At 39.8% G+C, this 23,688-nt stretch overlaps 1 protein-coding gene across 1 annotated transcript in view; it reads left to right on the plus strand.

Moving 5' to 3' along the window:
- The window catches only part of FHOD3 (formin homology 2 domain containing 3), a gene marked incomplete at its 5' end in the record, with an annotated part of 98,172 nt that overhangs the window by 34,120 nt on the left and 40,364 nt on the right, over positions 1–23,688 (plus strand). The window contains 3 exons of the mRNA XM_010166297.1: positions 2,126–3,015; positions 9,653–9,811; positions 18,740–18,922. Of these exons, the coding sequence (XP_010164599.1) occupies positions 2,126–3,015; positions 9,653–9,811; positions 18,740–18,922 (1,232 nt within the window). The remainder of the gene's footprint in view (positions 1–2,125; positions 3,016–9,652; positions 9,812–18,739; positions 18,923–23,688) is intronic.

Raw genomic sequence — 23,688 nt, forward strand, 5'->3', positions numbered from 1 at the left:
TCTGATGGAATTTCAAAGCTTTGCCTATGGAGATGAGGGCAGAAGAGGCCACCAAGGTATCAAGAGTCTTCACAGCAGTAGTCTTTATTCAGCTAGGGCAGATGGAGGCACCCTTGGGGAGCCCAAATTAGAGATTGTGTCTGGGGGAATTTTGATGAGCAGTTTTAATCCTGGAGAATCCCAGCAGGTGCAACTGAGAGCAGGTAGGTCATATGGGATTTGCAGAAGGCGTCCTGGGAGCAATCTTGAACATCTTTGAAAGAAAGCCTGGGAGTAGGGGGAAATCCTCTGTGAGGGCTCAGCTGGGTAAAATCTATGGTGTGGGGAAGGAGTTGTCTAGTCATGTTGTCTAGTGAAGCTACTTCAGAGACAAATCTGAGAGACTACCTGAGGTGACAAATCTTGGTGAGAAAGCAACCCCATGGATAAAGTCTGAGGAAAAGTAAGCAAGTAATGGAACCAGCCCAGCCTCCTGTGGGAAAGTAGAAGGAAAAGGTTTTGTAAGTTGTATCCATTGTTGGAAAAAAAAGTCTTTCTTTTATCTGGTGTTAAACCTCAGGACTAATTTTAAAAGGTGGTTTAGAGATTGATCCGAGAGGTGAGAGTCATTGCTGTCCATATGCTTTATTCTGTGATACCCATCCTACATTTTAACATGGTGTTATTTTAAAAGGGCAAGGGGAAATTTTGAGGCCCTGGATGTGGATCTCACTGAGGGAACACCTCAGAGCATAGGGCTAGGTGTTGTGATAAGAAAAAATCTGCGTTGATGAAGGAAGCCATAAAAGATGTTTAAAACTCTGAAGTATTGAAAAAGGTGGGAACATAGGGGGAGAAACAAAGATAAAATGGAAATTTAAGAAAAAGGGCAACTGAAAGGTGTAAAAGAAAATCTTTAACCATGAGGGGCCAAAAGGAAGGCAGGCTAACAATAAAAATAAAATGTGTTTAAGAAATAGAGTTTATAAAAAATACATTAATAAAATGTGTAAAGATGTGGGGCAACAGAAGGAATCCCATACAGGAAATACAGCAGGTGTGAAGAATTATCTTCGTCAACATTTATTCACTTCATCTGATGCCCAGAGGAAAAAGAAGCCCCATAATTTTTAGACACATTATCCACATTAGCAGTGTTATATTCAGGAAAATGTAGTCAAAGAGACACTTAGCTCATTTATTTTTACAATTTGACTGCTATAGCTTGTTATTTATGGTGCTGTCTCAAACATGGCATTTTTGCACACTATTGTTGAGAAAAGCTGTAGTCAGAAAGATGAAGCAGTGACATGTTAAATGATTGTGATGTGGGAAGAAGGCCATTAGGCTTTCAATGCCGTCATGTATTACATGGAAAGTAACAGTGGTTGATGAGCAGCGCTTTCAAAAATTTTTTATAAAGGTGCTCATATTCCTAGAAATAACTTTTTAAAATCTTCCTTCTGCTTATACTCACTGAGTTGCCCTGAGAGCTGTACCCTGGGTCTGCAGCCTGCTCTGGGATTCCAGTAGTCAGTGTTGTGAAGATGGGCCGGGTACCCAGCCAGGAGTCTGAGGAACAGAGAGCTGTGAGAGCTGTCCACCCCTAGCCAGCAGGGAGGGAGGAGGAGTAAGCAGTTACATGTTGACCTTGACATCAGGAGGGGAATATCTCTTTTATAAGAAAGTTCTCTTGGAGCAGTTCTAGTTTATGGCCAAGTGAAAAGTATGATGATAACTTAGGTTGTGCCATTGTCATGATATTTAAGCCCCATTGCAGGTTACTAAAGATTCTGAGCAATTACGCACTCTATAAAATGAACTGGGGTAGCAAGTACAAAATGAAACCTGACAGATTTCAGAAGAAACCTGAACCTTGGCATCCTGACAGTTATATAGTTCCTCCTGAGCTACAATAATTATTTTCTGCTACCTTTCCTTTTTTGAGAATTACTCCCAGCCCATCAGGGTTCACCCATATATCAGCACTGTCACTTATTTTAAAATTTTCAAATCTACTGCTTGCCTAGTTTCAGACTAATTGTGCATGTATCCCCCAATTTTTTTCTGGTGGGTTGAAGAGTGTTCTTGGTGCTCTGGCTCCCTCCCCTTGATTCTCTCCATCTGTGTGTGTGTGTGATTGCAGGTCCGTGGTCGCAGACTATTCAGGATGCTGGTGTGAATGAGCAGTGCAGCAACATCCTCAACAACAAGCGGTTTATGCTGGACATGTTGTATGCGCATAACAAAAAGCCTAAGGATGAAGAGGAGAAGGAGCTGGAGGCGAAGGAGGAAAAGAAGGAGACGGAGGAAAGTGAGGAGTCACTCACTAGCCTAGCCAGCAGGATCTCTATCCTTCAGGCCACGAAACAGGCCAAAGATGAAAGTGTCAAAAAGATGGAGATTGGAAATCTGGACAACCAAGGCAGCGTGAAAGCCTTTGCGGAAAAATTCAACAGTGGTGAGCTGGCCAAGGGGACAGCCGTGCCTGAGGATGAAATCAGTGAACAGGTCCCCGAGAAAACACCAGCACAGCCAAAGAAGGAATCTGACTACATCTGGGATCAGCTCATGGCTAATCCTAGAGAACTTAAAATCAAAGACATGGATTTTACAGACTTGGGGGAGGAGGATGATGTAGATGTGTTGGACATGGATATGGGTCCTGGGGACTCCCTTGTTCCCCCTCCTCCACCTCCACCTTCTTTTCTGGGTTTGCCTCCTCCACCACCTCCCCCACTGTTTGGATGTCCGCCTCCACCTCCACCCTCTGCTAATTTATTGGCTCCTCCGCCGCTGTTCAGCACTCCTCAGGGTTTAGGGTCACCCCAGGTTTCTAGGGGTCAGCCAGCATTTATAAAGAAGAAGAAAACCATCCGTCTGTTTTGGAACGAGGTGCGGCCATTTGAGTGGCAGTGTAAAAACAACAAGCGCTGCAGAGAATTCCTGTGGTCGAAACTGGAACCCATTAAGGTGGACACTTCCAAACTGGAGCATCTCTTTGAGTCTAAATCCAAGGAACTGCCTGTCACAAAGGTACAGCTCATATTCATTGCTATCATTTTGCTATTGTATTGGTATTCATTCTGACTTAGATCTCAGTGATTTATGTTGTTTATGTGAAGATAGTAGAAATTACTGGATATGTTTCTAGCTTGGCCTATGAAGGAGTATATTCCATGGCCTGAAACTAGGAGATGAGACTAGTGTGGTGTACATGTCAAGCTTCCCCCTTATCTCAGGTCTACCGATTTTGGAATATCACTTCAGGTAAGGAATACCAAGAAATTTTACCTAAGGTTGTAGCTGAGTACCAAACTAGGTATTGAAATCTGCAATATTTTCTGTTGCATTCATATAAAGGTCACAGCATGATGATTCATGTGTGATCTTTGTATTTGACAGTTCTTCAGTTGGTAATATCTTCCTAATCGTGGTGTAGAAAGGTTAGAATATCAAACTAGATCTGCTGCAAAAAGCCTACACATGTGCTTTGTTCTGAGAGATCCATTTGTCAGCTGGACCAAGTTCACAGCTAAACTCTGTAGGGGTATTGGGTTTTTGTTTTATACGGGTGAACAGGCCTATTTTAAATCCTTAATTTGTACAATGTGGCTATCCAAATTTTAGGGTACAAGCTGGCACAGGAAATACCTCTGTAGCTAGGATTTCCTATTTGGGAGCATTGTTATAAAATAAATAAAATAAAAGGCTGATGACATGGCTGTTTAACATTAGACTCAACAACGTAGGGAAGTCTTTTATAGTTAAATTTAGTAGGAATTTGAAGTAGCATTTTAAAAGTTATGAGCTCAAACGTTGTTTTTCATGGCTGCATAAACTCTTTTTCTTCTAAGCAAAATAATCAGTATCAGGGAAACAATGTTTTTTCCCCGAGTTCAAATGCTAGTAAAAGATGTCCGTCTCTTTTACTTAAAACAAATCACTTGTATGTTTTCTGTGTGTGCCTATAGTGGCATAAAAAACAGTCAGTACCTTGAATATTTTACTTCTCTTTGGCTGGCAAAAGTTGTTATATATCTTATGTATCATATATGTTATTGTTTGCTCTTAAGTTGGAGAAACTGAATGTCTACTGGTAAAAGTTCTCCATGTCACTTTTCTGGGTTATTAAGTCAAGATTTTCTGATAGTCATTCTTGATCTTCTTGGCCAAGTGGAAACATTGCAATTTGAACAATCAAGCCCCTCATTAAGTACCTAGCAAACAACAGGTACATAAATACATGGCTCATGTAGATCCTGCCATCACTGTTCTTAGCTGAATTTTTTGTGACACAGATGCATGTAGATCTGAAACGTATGGCATAGCAGCTCTAAAAACACATTCAGCTGATCTTTCATTTGGCCAATGCTGGGATTAATTTCTCTCTCTAATTCCTTTTCTGCTGAGGAAGGAATGCTGGTGACGTCGTGGCATGTTACTCCTCATCTCTCTCCCTGTAAATGCAAATCTGCTACAGATGGTTTGTAGATGGAAGGAATGAGAGTGTTTTTCTTAGATCCATAAAACATTTAATTCCTCAAATTGAATGTGGAATTATGACGTATTTGCCATTTCCAAGCCAGCTTTGTGCTAAATCCCAGTATTGTAATGGATCAGTCTGGCTGATCCTTAATCTTTTATTCTCACCCAAAATTTTTGATAAAATGTTAAATTGTTGGAATTTTAACTTGTTTACTTTTCTAGTCATTTATCATGCATGTTCCCAAACTACCTTTGCCCATTTCCCCCCCTTCCCTCATGCTTGCTTCCCAAACCTGCCTGGGCTGCCTGATGCTTTGGCATAATTTTTGGCTTCTGGCTGGAAGATGAGTGAGCAGGTTTCTTTGAAATTAGTGCAAGTCTGAGAAATTATTTAGGTGCCTGTATTCCTCTTCAAGACTAATAACTGCTCTCTGCATGAGGCATTATACTTTTGGCTCTCTTTTCACCCCGTCCCATAACACAGACATAGAAGTCTCATTGTCTCTGTAGAGAAGATAATGGTGACCAAGGATTACCGTAGTGGAGATCTACTCAGACTTCTGAGACTGCTGCGTGGTTTTGGTGAACATCGGCAAATCTTCCAGGGTAGGAGGTGGTCTTTAGATCAAGTAAGAGTGGGAATAATTAAGCAGACCTCTGAATCTGTAAAAGACTTGAGGTTTGGTACAAAGATTGCACTCAAATTAGGATAGCTCTCATTTTTTCCAGACTGCTTGGTTTATTTCCAGGGAGTACATTCCCCGTTGTGTCTAGTTTCTCGTGTCCAATGGCTGCAATCCAAAACAGGTTTATTCTATAATATCGTAAAGTCTGACTCATAGCTCAGTTGGTTCAGCTGAAAAATTGTGCAGAGCAACAAATCAAAAGTCAAATCTCCAGATTTCATAGCAAGAGATGGAAGCAGGTGCATGGAAAAGGAACAGTCCAGAAGGATGAGAGGAAAAGCGAAGGCAGGGTGTGTAGTGGGGGCTTGGCTCTATCTTGTGCATATGCTCTTTCATACAGCTGTAACCAATTTTACTACAGTTTCTAATCCTTCACTGTGATTTCCACAACACACAGCTATAAACAGCTACTTTCTGGCTTATGAGAAGTTTTTCATTAAACACAATAGACTGCAATAAAATAAAGTGGATTTTAAATTGAAGGATATAATATAGGAATTGGAGGTGGGGAGGCTGGGAGAAGAGATTCTTGATTTTAGTAAAACTTGTGCCACACTGGACAACTCACACATTGATTATAGTTAATGGAGCATCTTTAGTTGCAGAGTGTTTCTTTTCTGGAATAGAGAACCACAACATTCTATTTGCAAATAGAAAGAGTGATGATCAGGTATCCCCTCCAAGCCAGTCTAGAATTTCTTTCCTTCTGACTCCACCAAACAAAGCAGGTATTTTAGCAAAGTTCTTCAAAGTGTTTTGTTTTCTGTGAAAAGAAATGAAAACATGCAGACACTACTGAATCAAACGGTGTTGTTCAGCCCTTCTGCCACCCACTTGGTTCTGTGTGTCCTTTGGAAGTATTATTTTGCTGATTTCGTCTGTACCCTGTGGGACATGGTGATCCATCAGTGCCAGCAGACATAAAAACTATTAGCAGTGAAAAACTAAGCAATGTGTTTTCCTTTACATGTGTATATACATGCCTAGACACGTAATTGTTTTGAAAACTTTGTTGCAATTTGAATAAATGCAAAGACAAGTAATAAATATGGACCAGAATTTCTGAAAAATATTATATATATGTATACTGGACAAAGCCAGTGGCAGCTGAGTGATTCAATTTTAAATCCCCAGTGCTAAATCCTTGCTAATTGAGATAAAAATATGAAAAACTGCCATCTCCCTCTGAAGAGCTTGACCATTTTTTTCTGTACTGCTGATGCAGTTTAAACGCAGGAGATATGCGAGCATCAAGTCAGAAATATAATTACTTATTTATATGACCACTGGAAAAATGATTCAAAATTTTCTGCTTTCCATATTAATTAAAGAGACATGTTTTAGACTATGTGCTCATCAGACTACAAATCCCCTTCTGTGGGATGGTAACAGTTTTGGACTAACCTATCTTGACTACCCAGCCTTTAATAGAGGCAACAGAATCTGCCCAGTTAGGTCTTGTAAAAGTCTAAATTCACTGCAATTGTTAATACATTGCAGGAATGTTTGTTTGCCACAAATTATACCACCTGATATATTTTTATTTTGTAATAAATTCTGTATTTAGATTTAATAATATAATATTCAGCAGTTCAGGGCTTACGTTATGTACTGACATATTAAAATATAAAATCAAGTGCATTAGTGCACTGTTCCCTCAAGCATTTGAAATAATTCTCTGTTAATGAACTTATAAAACAGATTCTGATATTGCCTAATATTGTAATAAAAGTTAATAGTTGTAACTTATTTTAACAGTCATACACTTACACATGTGCAATTTCATTGCAGACAAAAAGGAATTCTTTTCCTAGCGGTAGGGTAATAAAGTTCATAGTAGTGAAATCTTTCTCTTTTCTTCATCCTTTTATTTATTTGGAAAGGATTTCTTTGTAACTCAGCCGTCTTCCCCAGAATGGATTTCAAATCTCTTCTTCCCCTGTTTTTGAAAAGAGTTGCTTACCCCAAATTTTTATACCCCATATGCAGTTATAGGTCTGGAAAATACCTACGTGCTTACATCCCCTATACAGCTCATCTGTCTTTCATAACTCATTGCTAAGAAGTAAGTGCGCTGTTGCAATCGCAGTCATTCCAGCAGTTAGCATCATATGTCCCTCAAATGAATATGTCTCTCTTGTCAAACTTAGGAGCCTAAAAACAGAGGTGCAGATCTGAAGCTTACTTACCCATACCACATGTGGGAAGCCTAAATTTAACTCCTTTCCCCCAGCTTTTCCCCTTCTGCATAAATTCTCTGAAGCTGTGTAATTCTGTGCTGTGAAGGATAAGGTAAAAACTGGTGGTTTAAAAAAGGCTTAGTGCAATACAGACCCAAGAGGAAGCAGTCTCTGGTGAACCCCACTTGTTTTTATGTGGTCTTGGCCTCTAACTGTGGTCCTGAAAATGTGATTAGTGGCCCTGGAAGTAAAAATGACTGCTTTAAAGGAGAAGCTGCATCTCTGATTCTTCAGGTAGCTCCCTAAGAAAAAAAGGACTCTTACTCAAAGAAGGGAAGGTTCAAGAAGACTTCAGGGGTGCTTGTAAGGTGTTAAGAAGAGAGCGGTTCTGACAGAACAGACATATAAAAATTGAAAACAAATTTTATCTTTGCTCACCTAAAATTTATCCTTTTTACTGGAAAAGTGTTGTTTCTTTTTAAGTTTTAAAAAACCAGCCCTCTCATTACTTTCACAGTTGCATCATACCATGTTAATCGTGTTGGTATGATGGAAGGGCTGTGGTGCCACACACATGATGGGCAGGCTGCTGGGACCAGTGGGCATACCTCTCCTGTGCGGGCAAGGAGCTGAGCTATGCCAGAAAAAGACATCTTTGTAATGGTGTAGCTGCATTCCCACTACGGGCTGACCCACAGCCAAAGGTACTTTGATAAAAGAATATTTATTAATTTAGTTTAGGCGGTTCTTCCAACACAGAATCAGCATGTAGACCTGGTAGTAGGGCATTTTTTGACTCGGTGTTGGCTGTGGTGCAGAAACAAAGGAAGTGGAGAACAAAGCTTTGTGGTCTAAAAAGCAATCCTGAGCACACATCAAGACTAGGTCAATAGGAGTCTCCTCCTGGGGTTCCCCCAAATCCACAAGAGATGCTGCTGTAGACAACACAGGTGATTCTCTGTTCTGAACAGTTGTATGGGCTGCCACGTTGCAGCCTGGAAAGAGGGATTGCTTAGTCTCTGTCTTTGACCCTTTGAGGTGCACCTGTGCTAAGGCTGCTGCTTCCAGATCCGCTAACCAAAGTCCAGGTAACAGGCTTTACAGGGAGGTCACAGTCACACCTCTGCAGCCTCTGCCATGCTGGAACATGGGTTTATACACAACAAAGCATGTCTGTGCTTGCTTGCATCAATGTGCCCGTCTTCTGGTAGGTCAAAGGAAGGGGAAACGGAGAAAGTGTGTTTCTAAAGTTCATGTCTATGGAGGAGGAAAAATCCCTGTGTTTGAGAAACAGAGTCCTCTCCTTTTGTAGCTGCCTGCTATATGACATACCAGGCAAAGAGACACCTTCTAGCAGGGGACAATGAGAGAATGAGAGGCATGCTGGGACATAAAAGCAAAGACCACATTCAACACTATATATATAAATGGTCTGTGAGTCACCTTGCCTAGTTGGTTTCCATTTTGACACTAAGAGGATGGTGAAAGAGAGGAATAAATTTATTGGCTTTCTCTAGAATGGAATTTAAAGTATATGTTGTTATTTTTGTGCTTTCATTATTGTTTATACTGGAGTTTATACTGGAGGTAAGATCCAAAGATTATGCCTAGTCTCAAATAAAACTTTGAAAAAAGCAGAAAGGTTGAAGTTGTTCTACACCTGTGAAGGTCTTGATGGACATATCACAAGCAGCAAGGTAGAATACTATTTTCTGACAGCCAGAGGTCAGAAAACCATGCCAGTGTCTCCTGAAAGACCTATACAGATTCTTTGCCAGTGCCTGAGATAGATTTATAACACAGGAGAGTGCTGGCAGGCAGGTGCAAACCACCCTGTCTGTTTTCCGGGCAGCCCAGCAGGCAAGAGAGGGTTGGTGGCCACTCACATCAATGCATCCAAGGGAGAAATGAGCCCTGGAGCCCATCAGCTGCATGGCTGCAGCCTCACCAGCCCTGCGCCAGATGGTCCTGCCACACGGCAGAGCTCTTGCCTGGCAGAGGTAGCTTTAGGCTTTTTTCAGACTGAGTCCTCCCCCAAACTGCAGAGCTCCCAGCCCTCACAGGAACTCCTGTGTCTCAGGGTAGCTCAGCTTTGCACAGCATCTGAGACTGTGTTCAGCTCTCTGGTTAAATCTTGGCAGCTCATGCTGATACCAGCGAGGATCTGGTAGAAGAATTCATTTTTTTTGGATGATTGTAAAGGTGTTAGATTTACGTTCAATGTCAGCACGCTTGAGTAGGGGAAGTCATTAGTCAAAGGAGGGACTTCTTTATAAAACAGGCTGGAGGAATAATATTCTTGTTCTCTTCTTTACCAAGAAAACTGCTGCAGATGGGAAGCGACAGGAAATCATTGTATTGGACTCAAAACGAAGCAATGCTATTAATATTGGCTTGACTGTGTTGCCCCCTCCCCGGACTATCAAGACTGCTATTTTGAACTTTGACGAATATGCCTTAAACAAGGAAGGAATAGAGGTAAGAAAGAGTAGTCGATGTCTTCAAGTCTGCATTTTCTATGTTTCATTTTTTTCAATGTTGCACATAGTACAGGACAGACTTTTCATGGAATAGGGAAAAGAGGATGTATTATTTCATGATTGAGAGTTGAAACTCATAAAATCAATGTAATGTGCTCAGAAGCATCTAGTATTCACATGCATGCTCAGTAAACATGGATTTCTTTGCTTTGTTTGTGTCCAAGTTTGAGTAATAATGGTGTTAATTTCTGTCAAGATTTCCAGAGTATTATCTGTTCCTCTGGAGCTTGACTGAAATATTTTGAGCAGCAAGAATAGGCAGTGAGTTACTAGGGCTGATACAACTGGTACAGGGTTTAATAAAGTTCATGCCCAGCTAGCTGTTGGAGTCATTCTAGATTGTATATCTAATTGAAAACAAATACAGTGACTAGTTCTGCTCAGAATAACATTTCTGTGTTACTGCTGTTTGAAGAAAAGCAGTTGGTATAAAGATTACAGATGATGTAATTTTTACCATTACATGTTTGACTTTGGAGATATTCTTACCAAGATGAACTCTATTTTTTTTTTTTTATCAAAACATTTTTATTCTATGAAGTGTAAAAGAAGCCTGCTGCTTCTCCCCTGTTTTTTTTTTTTTTTCATTGTGGTTGTATTCATTTCAAAACTTTTTTTCTCATAAGCCTATGTAATCTCGTAAAAGTAATCTGCACAACTACAAATCTCAACCAGTGGCTGAGCTGCAGAGGTCATGTATTGATTCACAGTCACCTTTCAGTGGTTTGGCATTATGTTTCATGATTTTCCCCTTTCCACCTTCACTGTGCTGACTACAGAAGAAAATGAGAAAAGCTGGCTGCAATGGAAATGGAGTTGCCAGCAGTTACGTGCAAAAGAAATACTTAAGGCAAACGATCGTTCTAGCTAGAAGACAAAGCCTGATTTTTCCATAGTAGAATGTAGTTTCTTCGCAAAGCTATATTATTTATTTGCTATATACATACCTTATTCATATTAGGAAGATGACAAATCAGGCTAAAAAAGTAATTTTTCATGACCCAGTCCATGCACCTACCACTGCAGCTTGCAGTACTAAGCTTTAAAGTGTTGAAGAGAAGTACCCCTCCAGCCGAGCCCAGCTCGCCGATCTCCAGTTAGATCTCAGTGCTGTTGGCAGCGTTTCCATAGAAAGTCCAACGTAAAATGGCTGATAAAGAAGGACACATCTTTATTATCTCCCAGGTATCTTGTTTGAATTGTGTCCTTCTCTCTGGCATGCTTAACAGAAGTTTAGTTGCTCTGCACAGCTCACCCTTCCTAGTGCCAACATTTGTAGCTGGGCTGTCCATCTGTCAGCCACCTGTGGTGTCCTCAGTTGTCAGTGCCTTGGACCACCACACCCTCCTTTGCGTGGCGTTTCCATTAGCTGCCAGAAACCCATAATTCCATTTTAAAAATATATATGCAGGTAGCTTTCAAATTGAAGTATTCAGAAACCAGGAAATGATACACTGTTGATATACTTGCCCAGTGCTAAGAAAATAGGATTTCTGAGTTCTGTGTCCACAGCTTGAAGCTAAGGGGTATGAGTAATCCTGATGTGATCATTCAGATATTTAAAATCAAAAGAAAGAGAATAAGCTGAATATGAATCAGCAGTGTGCCCAGGTGACCAAAATAGCCAGTGACATCCTGGCTTGTATCAGAAATAGTGTGGCCAGCAGGACTAGGGAAGTGATCATTCCCCTGTGCTCAGCACTGGTGAGGCCACACCTTGAGTACTGTGTTCAGTTTTGGGTCCCTCACTACAGGAAAGACATCGAGGTGCTGGAGCATGTCCACAGAAAGGCAACAAAGCTGGTGAAGGGTCTGGAGCACAGGTCTTACAGGAGAGGCTGATGGAACTGGGGTTGATTAGCCTGGAGAAAAGGAGGCTGAGGGGAGACCTTACCGCTCTCTACAGCTACCTGAAATGAGCTTGTTGTGGGGTGGGAGTTGGTGTCTTCTCCCAAGTAGCAAGCAATATGACAAGAGGAAATGGCCTCAAGTTGTGCCAGGGAAAGTTTAGATTGGATATTAGGAAAAATTTCTTCACCGAAAGGATTGTCAAGCACACCAGGCTTGTGTGGAACAGGCTGCTCAGGGAAGTGGTTGAGTCACCATCCCTGGAAATATTTAAAAGATGTGTAGATGTGCCATTTAGGGACACGGTTTAGAGGTGAACTTGGTGATAGGTTTATGGTTGGACTTGATGATCGTGAAGGTCTCTTCCAGCCTAAATGATTCTATGATTCTATGGAGCATAGCCCAGGTACTTTGTGCCTTGAGGGATTAAGCCTGTATTGGTTGGGAAGGGTGATATTAATAGAGAAAAGAACTTTTTTTTCCCCCTCAGTGCTCAATCATTATTTACTTCTTATCAGGTAAAACCCTACAGTAAATTCAGATTCCCTTCCCCAATTTACAGATTTTTCTTATAGGACATGGTTACAGAGTCAGACAGACGTTTATAGCAAGATAGACAGCTAAGCTATGCAGAATTGACCAAGAGGTGCAAAGAGAGATACAGAAATGCATCGTTGTGAATCCCACTGTTTTCAGCAGAGCCCTGCCTCAGTTTTCCATGCTGCCCTTTCGGTCTACAATGTAGATAAGCTTTGTTTACTGTTTTTCTCCTCTGTATCCATCTGTTCACTGGCTTTAGCCTTATAGTTAGCTTAGAGGAAAGAGGGGTTGTCTTTTCAGTCTAGATTTTTAGAAAGTTTTCTGGTTCATATCTGCAGTTCCTCAATATTAGGAAATAATTGGTAGTGATGATGAATGAATCGGTAATAGCATAAGCATCAGCTTATTTTTCTAAAAATGCAGAGAATAAGGCAAATTATTTGCTATATAATATACTTTATAGCTAATCTATGGGTTGAATGAGGCAGTACTGGTATGGAAAAAAATTATGCAATTGGTCTAATTAAAAAACTGCATCACAGTGGGTACTCAAAAGCCTTTCTACATAGTTAATTGTCTAGAAGAGATGTCAAGGCTAGTGAGCAGAAGAGAGAGATGTAAGGAGAGCAGGACAAGAGATGTGATGTGTGTGGTGGGGACATAACATTCACTGCTAAAATTTCAGAAAAATTACAGTTTAGGATCATCTTCAACCTTTAGGGGATCCAGCACAGAGCAGGGCACCAACAGGGTATAAACTCACCTGACCCATCCATTGCCTTGGCTGTGAGCTTTGTGCTATGTCCCTCGCTGAGGAGCATCGTCACTGTCATGTTGGTGTTCATGTGGCTTTAGTTCTGCACCTTCGTGGATGAGTTCAGATTAAATAGTATCTAAAAACTGGTAGGACAAGGGGCAATGGGTGTAAGCTGGAAACAGGAGGTTCCGCTTAAACTTGAGAAAAAACTTCTTTACTGTGAGGGTGACAGAGCCCTGGAACAGGCTGCCCAGGGAGGTTGTGGAGTCTCCTTCTCTGGAGCCATTCAAGACCCGCCTGGATGCCTTCCTGTGTAATTTTGTTTAGGTTCCTGCTCTGGCAGGGGGATTGGACTAGATGATCTTTAGAGGTACCTTCCAATCCCTAATATTCTGTGATTCTGTGACCTTAACCATTCCTTTAAGGACAGTGGACTAAAGTAGTGCTAGCAACAAGGCAGTGATGCAATGGTATGCAGGCTACACATTTGTGCCCAACTCATCATCCAGTTCATATTGTCCAAGTAAACCCTCTGCTACTGTCCTACATTCTGCTGAATGCTGCTTTGCTTGTGCATTTAACTCTTGTTAGTCATTCATACTTATTTAACATTTTTAATTTAACATTAAACTCTTGTTAGTAATCCATACCTTGCTTTTTAACTTCAAATATGTGACTAAGATAGGAAAAGTAGTTCTCCAGGTATTTTAAGGCCCTCTATACCTAAGCATGTTGGGTATTTTAGGCCATGCATTTGAAGTGGTTAGGTACCCCTGAGCTGTGAAAAAAGGGCAGAAAATGGGGCATGGTTCTAGAAAGGCAGATCTTGTCCATTCAGTATGCAAAGCAGGCACTGTTAGAAACACATTTTCAAAGGAAGGCACAATGTGTGTCTGCAAGCATGCATCAATCCAACTTAAAAAAATTTTACCACCTTATGTTTGCCAAAGTAGTTGTGTTTTTCTTTGTTTGAAAGCTTGGCATTCATTGTGTTCAAACGGCTTGGAGCTCGCTGCAGGATAAAGAGCTGCCTGCTTAGCACGGATGAGAGCTTTCTGTGAACCAAGCAAGAGAGCTGAGCTTAAAATCCTGGCACCTAATTTTAATGAAGTGTATCATGTGCAACTGCAAGAATAGATTCCATCAAAACAGTTCTTGGTGCTTGTCTTTAGTAAAGGAAATGAATGACTCCCTCTGTAAAGTGCTACTCATTAAGAGAATGTGGATCAAAACCAAATTATACCAAAGAGTATGATTAATTCAGCAGAATAAAACTGGGTTAAAGCTGTGAGGGAATTAAGGTGGGTTGCTTTGTGCTTTACAATATAACTTTGTGATGCTACACAATTTTGCATTGCATTGGTAGGTACAGCTTTTAGTAAAACTACTTGAAATGAAAAAACTCTCCAGCTATGCCAGGCCCTCCATACCCATGTTTTTTAAATACTTCGAAGTCCATGTGCCTGGAGTGGTTAGGTAGCCCTGAGATGTAAAAAGTGGTAAGAAACGAGAGCCTGGTGTTAAAAAGGCAGATGGTGACATGTATAAATAAAAAACAAAATTAGATTTTCAGAAATAGTCAAGGTATTTAAGTTTTTGTTCTGATAGTTGCTCCGGTACGTTGGCATTTGCGGTTTCCAATTCGTTTAGCTAATGCTTTGTAAAATTGTCATGGTGATGGGATGTTTCAAATTATGCCAGCTCGTGTGACCAGAGAGAACACCTCTTTTCATGAGTCTAAGCAGAAGAGAGAGCAGACTCGATGGTGCCTTGCTGGTCGTACACCCATGGTCAGCGTATCACTGGCCTAGTGAATTTCAGACTTTATTTAAAGAAAAAAAGCTACACTTTCACTCCTTGCAGCAAGCCAAAACATCATCTGCAGTTTCTGTGACCAGCAATGGCATGTCCATGTATTTCAGTAGAGAGCTGAGGAACTAGAGCTGTCTAACCAAGGCAGCAGCTCTCGGTTCCCAATATACAGGGATGGCTATCAGGAATTTGAGATGTAGTTCCTTCTCCAAATTGGATCATTTTTGGAAGAATTCAAATAAAATCAGTGCAGGGAACCACACTCACTGTGGAATCCTGAACTTCATATGCTTTTATATTTTGTTGGCGTTTCTGCAGATAATGCAAACCACCGATGTGTCTTTTTAATAGCTGCCTGGAAAGCTGAAGTGTGAGAGCCTTCTTGGAGCTGAATCTTCTGCTGAGGCCTGTCAGATATCTGATGAAATGCCCACTGATGTGTATTTGATGATGCAGCTTACAAACTTTTGGGCCTCAAGCCACAGAAAGGTTTGGACCCAGCAACAACCATTATTTAGTTTACTGTTTTTTTCACGTTCACCTGATAAAATCAACTGAAATCAAATAAGAAAGCTGAGGCACCCCTGCAACCTCATCATCACTGAGAAGTCCCGTTATCTCTTGAAAAGGATGACTTAAGCACATAATTTCCACAGAGGCTTCAGGCTATTTGCAGTCTCTGGTTAGGTGCTTCCTTGCATCCTGCTCTGAGGCCTGTCACTCTCAGGCATATGAGGGTTATAAATTTTGCCCTGTGAGCCTTGTAAGGCTTTCCTCTTAGAAATTTTTTGAGATCATACATCAGGATGGCAAAGTCCAGGAGATAAATGGTTTGATCCCACACTGAAAGTTCAAGCAAGTGGCTGGGTTCAACGGTCTGAGAGCAGAACAATTAGGATCTATGATCTCACGCAAACAGGATTTCCAAAAATTACTTCTTTTTCTCCTTGCAGAGATTTGTGCATTGGTTTTCCTCAGAATGTTCGTCTCTGGCCCGAACAGTTGTGTGAGAATGCATGGAGATGAAATGGGTGAATCACACATATTAGAGGATATGAGCATAGGGTTTTTTGATAACCAGTTCTTCTTTAATCAACATGAAGAGTGCCGTACTAGGGAGAGCATTGTGAAATAATGATTAGATTCAAAGCTAGTTGTTATTTAATGGTCACATCAAGTGCCAGGAACCTCTTTTTTATGCTACTTTTACTGTCAGTGATGCTTAAAAAAAATAATAATAAATGGGCAGACAGTACTCATCAGTTTCCAGCACTGAACAAATGGCTCAAATTAGTCACAGAGTGGAAATCAAGAACAGGAGCGTTTTACCACTTGCTTAGGGGCACACCAAGGATGATGACCAGCAGGATCAGAATTATTTGCCCAAGCAGTTTAGAAGAGCTGATGACTAAGTCATTGTTATGAGAGCAGTTGCACCCTGGATGGTGAGACCTGCCAGCAGCTCTGGTCCCATCGAGGCAGGCCTTTCAGGAGCAGTGGCAATCCTCGGCAGCTGGCACCACAAGTACAGGCTCTTTTGCTTGGAGTTCTGCGTTTCTCATACTACGGTACACAGCACAGCAGCCTTGCAGTACTTGGACTTGAATGCTTTTTGTCAACTCCATCTGGCTTGTGGTGTTTACATAAAGCTCAAGGAGGAGAGTCCCTTTGGAAATAAAGCTTACTGTTTCATTGCTCTCTTTAAAATACCCAAAAGCAGTGCAGAATCTCTGGAGTGAAGGCTCTGCACCACCACAAAATACTTGTGGCATCTCTGGGTAGCTGCCAAAAGCCCTAGTTATTTGTAGGAGGCCATTGAGAATACCGCTGAAGTGTTAGGCTTCAAAAATGCATCAGAAGCATTTTTACATCCATCACATGGCTACTGCTAAACTCTCCATGTACGGATATTCATATGATCCTATTTGCAAGCTGCCCTGACTCAGCTGAGGGGGTGTTGGCTTCTTATTGTTGTTGAAGAGAGGCACTAGGAGGCCTGACTTCTTCAAATGACACTTTGTGAAACACCTCTTACGAGTTTCAGACTCAGGCTGTCTTTCTTTATGAACTTTTTTAGATAGGTATTGATTAAGCACTGAGAAATGCCCTGAAGCAGCTATTTATACATCTCTAGTTTGATGTTAGATATGACCTAAGTTACAGATTTCAGTGTGTGTGGGTGGATGGATGGATAGATAGCACATCTCAAAATCAATACACAAATGCTATCAGTCGGGACAAGTATACATCAGAATATTTTCCAAACAGTCATTGACAGGGAAAGGAAAAGCACCCAAGTATATGGAGGGATTTTCCTCCACTTCTTTTTTCCTTAGGTTATTAATTTATTAAGATAAAAACCTAAAGAGTCCAACCAAGAAGGATTTTTTTTTGTTTGCTTTTTAACTGAAAGATGGAGCCAACATTAACAGAAACAAATGCTTCTTTGTTTATGGAATTCAGCATAACAAGATGGACAGCAATACAAGTGCTGTGACTGAAGTTAAATAAGTCCCAGTTCAACAAATTTAACATTATTTGCTTGCTTAACTCTTGTTCTTTGCCTGATTGACCAGGAAAAGTCCCTTGCTCTCCATGCTTAGTTCCAGTGCTGTACAAGGAGCCAGATGAATTATCAGCACTGGAAGGGGGCAGTTGTGCTGCTTTGATGAATTGTCTGTGTCCAGTGCTGGGACAAGGCTGTGGTTTGGATTGGCAGGTCTGATAGGTCTCTGGCTGTATTTTTATTATTGTCTCCTCCCCTCCAAAACAGACTCTGTCATTATAGAAGGCTACAGCAAAAACACGTCATTCCTCGGATTAATAAACATAAGTTGTGTTGAAAATAGATTTTCAGTAGACTGCTTTGTTTTAATGAGGCATTGATCAGCAGGGTAAAGACCAACTTATCTGATGCCTTCTTGTTGTTTTGCTTTTCTTTTTCATTTTAAAATACATTTATTATGTTAAAACTAATTATGAAGCAATACTTTAGAGAGCAATACTTTAAGAAAGAAAGCTGTCACATGCGAACAAGCATGTAAAATCCAAGAGTTAAAGGGAAAATATAAATGTTTTGAGCCATACTGACAGCAGAAATTTAAAATACTGAGATCCTTTTTCATCAATATTTTAGACTTTTCAGCTCAAAAGATAAAAAGGCCAATTTTTTGCAAAGCATAATACAACTTTAAATTCAATGCGTGTTCCTTGGGAACTTGTCCTCATTTCAGGTGAAATTTTTAGAAGTGACCTGATAGGCTGTAATAATTGTCAAAACAGACTGAACAAAAAATAATAAATTATGAGAACAGCAAAGGACAGGAGTCCTCAAGTTATTCCTGTATACCTACAAGTGCACTGGAAGATTTGTAGATGCTGAGGCTAAAAGAGACATGCTGTCTAGTCTGACCTGCTATAAGTTGCAAATCAAAAGATTTCACTCATTCTACCCTCACTTCTGTATGTAATTTGTAGAAAGGTTTTGATTTAAAGATATGAAAGCTGAGGAGAGCAGTCCTAACCAGACACCCTGTATTGCTTCAGTGTTTGATCCTGCGATCAACCATATCCACTGACTACAGATTTTTAAAAATGCATGTTAATACAGATGTGTTTTTTAACTGCGGATGTTCAAGTTGGCAGACCTTTTTTTGCTCTCTTGTGCAGTGGGTTAGTGCTTGGTTACTACCGTGCTGTCCTAATTCACCAGCCAGTGACTAAGGACTTCTGTTGCTGCTGAAAAGTCACCTAGTGTCACCGAAGCTCAGGCAAAGTCCAAGTGAAGCTCATCAAGTGAGCCTGCGTTGCAGGAGCGCTTGCCACAGGAGCGTCCCTTTGTCACCATGTCCAGCCCTTGCATGCCTCTTGGCCCCACTGCTGACAACTGCCTTTTGTCTCTCTTTGCAGAAAATCCTGACGATGATCCCAACTGAGGAGGAAAAGCAAAAGATCCAGGAGGCACAGCTGGCGAACCCCGATGTCCCCCTGGGCAGCGCCGAGCAGTTCCTTCTCACCCTCTCCTCCATCAGTGAACTCTCCGCCAGGCTCCAGCTCTGGGCTTTCAAGATGGACTATGAGATAGTGGAAAAGGTGAGAGGAAAGCAGGGAGTCAGGGGTGGAGACTCTTCCAAGGCTTTGCTTAATCTTTCCCTGACCTTGTTATTATATGAGTGTATATTTTGAGGAAATGGTAAATGGTTCACTTTTGTTTTGGTGGCCAACCAGGAAACAGCTAAAATGATCCTTCATAATCTGTTCCTTCTATAAAAGAAAATTAGAGATTATGTCTTCCTTCCTTTAATTAGGCAGTAATGATATTGGAACAAAGAAGAGGGCTAAATCTTTACCCCATCTTCTCCAGATGTTGTTATTCAGGAAATTCTTACTTCAGAACAGTAAGAATTTTTCTTTGGATAAAGATTGAATGAAGACTACAGTATTCAGCCTTACATCATAAAATGAGAGTATTGATCTTGTATCCATTCGAACTAAGGAAAACACCATCCATTAAATTTATTTCTATTTATAACTCTCAAAGTTACAAACAAAAGATAAATACATCCTTTAGGGCTGCTTTTTGCAGTTCAGTCAAAGACAGTTTTTGTCACCTTCTTCACAGATGGCATTTATTCAGAGAACACTGTAATTAGGTTGTCTGACATGTATGATGAGTCACAGACAAAAAGTTTAAAATGACAGCGTATAATTTTGTTGCATAGGTGAAGCAGAATGAAACTGTGCAGGCAATTTCAGCTGCTTGCTGACTTTCACAAGCTCTTTCAGGAATGTCAGTGCAGGAACCTTCTGTCTGCTCTTCTGGTGCATACTCCATGCATTGCACTTCAGGCAGCTCTCTCCTATATATATTAATTTGGTATGTGTATCTGTGCGTGTATATGTATATTAAAAAATTGGAGTAACTTTGTACGATACGGTTTCTGAGAAGTGGGACATGCTTCTGAAAGTGCCTTATGTTTACCTAGCCATGGTTATTTAACAAGTTGTACAACAGTGGATTGATTTGCAGATGATACTGTCAAGATTACTTGACCTCTGTTTCATTTTCTTAGATTTTAGGGAGTGCAATCACACTAATAATCAGGATTTTTTTAATTGTGATATTTTGGTCTTAGACATTTACATTCTGAATTGTAGAACATAAAATACTTGTATGTGGCATGCATATTTTTTTGCCAGTTGTTTTTTACTCTGGTACAACTATTTATTCTGCTTTGAAGTTACCACAAGGCTAAATTGTTCCTTTCAAGTGAGCTGAGTTAGCTGTAGCTATTAATCTATTCCTATAGCTGTAGCTATTAATCTATTCCTATACCTAGAATTCCTAGCTTCCTCTCAAACAAAAAGTAACATTTGAAGCACTACTAAAAACTAAAGAAATTCTGATAGTTTTCCTGTTGCTGATCCTATAATTTTTATGCCACAAAGTTAACAAATTACCAGCTAAAATCCATGTAGAATGGTTGTTAGTATAAAATGTCTCAAATACCTAAATTACTCAAAGAAGCGATAGCTGGAGTAAAGGTAGGACCAAGATTTTTATTCCTGTTGTAAGGCAAATAGGCCTAAGTACAGTACTTACTGTAAAATGGTACAGGAGTTAACGTATGATAACTCTGATAAAGTAAGAGGAGCATGTGATAAGAAGCCTAGGAGACAAGCATAGATACGACAGACAGCTTTGGTCTTAGGTGGGTGAAGAGGGAAATATGGGATCAGACATCAGAGGTACAGGAAAGAGAGAGCAGTTGGGTCTCTCTAGTAGCAAAAGGTTAAAGTCAGAATTTAAGTTCCAAGTTGCCTCTCTTGAAACTGAGTTATTTAGACTGAGATAAGATACTAGGAGCATATCCAATTAAAAAACGAAGTAGTTTGCATTAACTATTATGATAATAAAAGACTCGTATGACCAGCTAATATTTTTCTGTTCTTGAAACTATGTTTTTGCAGAAGGTCTATCTGTATATGGGCAAACACTTCGTGAAACTTAGGTGCCAAATCACTTAGCTCCACAGTTTTTGTCATTTTTTTGTCCAGCGTTTGCTTGGGTTTTGGATTTTTTTTTTTAATGTATTTTAAAATTAGGAAAAGTTAGTAACAGTTCAGAATGCACTCATTTATCAAGTCACACATATGTAATAAATGAATGAAGCTTATTATTTCCATGGGGCTGGAAGTTTTAGATGGTCCATGATATCAACAGTGTGAAATACTTGAGTTGTTGATATAAGACTGAGGCTCTCATTCATGAGGCTCTTTTGCTAATCAGCTGAGAACAGAGTTTTGCCTGAGGTAGTCTTAGTTCCATCTCTGACAGCCTGAAAGAAAAACAGCATGACATTGATCAAGAAAAGTGAGACATTGTTCATATTGGTAGAAAAGCTTTCCAGGCGTAACAAAGGAAGTCGTCTTTCTTGGATTGAATTTAATTAACCCTTTCTTGGATTGAATTAAATTATACACATTATCTGTTTGATAATGTGTATAATGTCTTGAAATGTTAACATGTATCTAAGGTAGGTCAGCAGTGGAACAATAATTTTTCTCACCTTTCTTTTGGTATCATTTTAAAGGCATATACAAGAGGTAGAGTTTCAACTTTAAATCTTAATTTCCAGACTTTTGATTGCTCTGAAAAATTACACTGTGTTACTGATAGTACTTTGTACTGAACTATTTATGATGCAGATGCTGTCAAACTTCATTATCTCAAAGGGAGTTTAAAGACCTTAGAAAGAGGAATAGAATCTTTAGTTGTCCTAAATCAGATCTTTTTTTTTTTTCTTAAGGTCACTATGGGCAAATATATCCTTATGACTGACAACTTTAAAGGGTCATAAATGAATATGAGCAGGTGTAGAAAAGCAAAAGTAGAACTGGTAAAGAAAAGGGCTTGCTTCAGTTTCTCTTCTGAGCAGAAATACCACTCCTGAATCTAGTCTCCCTGGAGAGAGTGTGCTAGAGAAACAAGCATTCAAAAAGATTGTATTTTTGAGAGATGCTTAAACTGTCTGAAAAATTTTAGAAGTGCATCAGAGCTTTTTAAATTTAACAGTATGGTCCCAATACTTTCTGTTGTTTTAAAAGGATATTATACTTTATGCAGGGCAGTCTTGATTCTTGATTAAATGCAGATGTGCATTTAATTTTAGTCATCTCAAAGTTCCCATCCCGACCAAGTTTTTACCCCTCCCACAAAAGCATGCACGTGAACATGTATAGGTGCAGTAAGCTGCACTTGTTACCAGTATAGCAGGTTGATAACAATGCATATGCCAGATCAGCTGTGCAGAATGTGTGCTACGTCCTCCCTGTCCCAGGGCCATTAGATTCATTGCACATGTATAGTTGAGTTCATTTGTGCATGCGTCAGTTATCAGGCATTATCAGATGTCTCACAGCCAGAAATTCTGGACCAATCCTCTAATTTCATTCAAACATAATTTTTAGGTGAAAAATAAAAACATAGTAAGTAAGGATACATCATATCTGAGGGTATGAGGTAGCTCTGCATTATGTATCTGCCCACTTTAGGCAGAAGGTGAGTTTTATAGGAAGCAAGAATGGGTATTTCAACTGATAATACAGTATCTAGAACACTGGTTTTTATTGTTTTTTAATACTATGATACAATAAAAAATAAAGAGTAATTATAAATGTACACTATATGCAAGGAAGTCTAAGCTCAGATAACTTGCATGTAAATAGCTAAATGAAGGGCTACAGTATAGCCTTCTTTGGAAGCCTTTTATTCTTCATAATGTTTTAAATTAACCTTTTAGGCATGATTTTATAACAGGTTGCAAATTGATACAAGGAAAAAAGTTCAGAAGCCAGTGTTTACAGCAGATGCAGAGCAGTTTGATTCATCCCCATAACACAACAAAACAAACAAAATCAACCCTGACTTTAAAACAATTTGAAGAATTCTGTGCAGAAGTTTATTGATTTTAGTTTCACTTGATAAAATCTTGGATTATTTAGCAACTCTCCTCTGATGTATAAATTACTTTGCTCACTATGCCATCTTTCAATTTTTCTCATATCTACCATATTCTTTTCAGGAGATGAATTGTTCTCTAGTGACTAGAAATGTATGTTTCCTTCTTTGTGCTCTTATTTATGGTAAAATATCACTGCAGTTGTTGAATGACCCATTGTATTTCTCCCAGAAAGCAAAGTTCTTTGCAATTTTGCCTCTTGGTCTAAAATAATAGCTTAATTTTGGCTTTTTGTCTCATAAAGAGTATAATGATTTGTGGAAAGAATGCTGCTCAGGGATGCTTAGGATGGCATTTGGAGATAGAAACAATATGAACTGTTACTGTGCATACAAAAAAAACCAACCAAAAAACAAAACCCTGGGCCTCATGCAGACATAGAAATAAGCTCCGTCAACTCAATTACCCTCGCTCTCTTTCTTTGAACTTTTTGTTGTAGTTCACTTCCCGAGGTAATGGAACAGAATTTACGTTGTCAAGCCTTATCAGTTTACATACCTATACTCAGATAACATGTATGGATGGAAGATGCATTAGGTTAAAGATTAAAATGAGAACACTTGTAAAGCTTGATGTTTGCAGTGGGGTTTTGGGGGGTTTTTTTGAGTTTTAAAGTAACGCAAGCACAAAGCCCTATCTCAAACTCAGAGGTGGCCGTCATTTGAAGAAAACTTTAGGGTCAGGCTACAAATGTCAAGTCAGCCAGGGTTCTAACATTTTTCCTTTTTTTAGAAAAAAAAAAGATTAGAAAAACTAGTTATAAGAAGCTTTTTTGTGAGGCAGGGGGATGTTCATGCAGCTGTCTCAAATGCAACAGCCCTTTCTCTGTTTCTCTCT

The sequence above is a fragment of the Antrostomus carolinensis genome, unplaced genomic scaffold (assembly GCF_000700745.2).
Source record: "Antrostomus carolinensis isolate BGI_N321 unplaced genomic scaffold, ASM70074v2 scaffold9044, whole genome shotgun sequence".
NCBI lineage: Eukaryota > Metazoa > Chordata > Aves > Caprimulgiformes > Caprimulgidae > Antrostomus > Antrostomus carolinensis.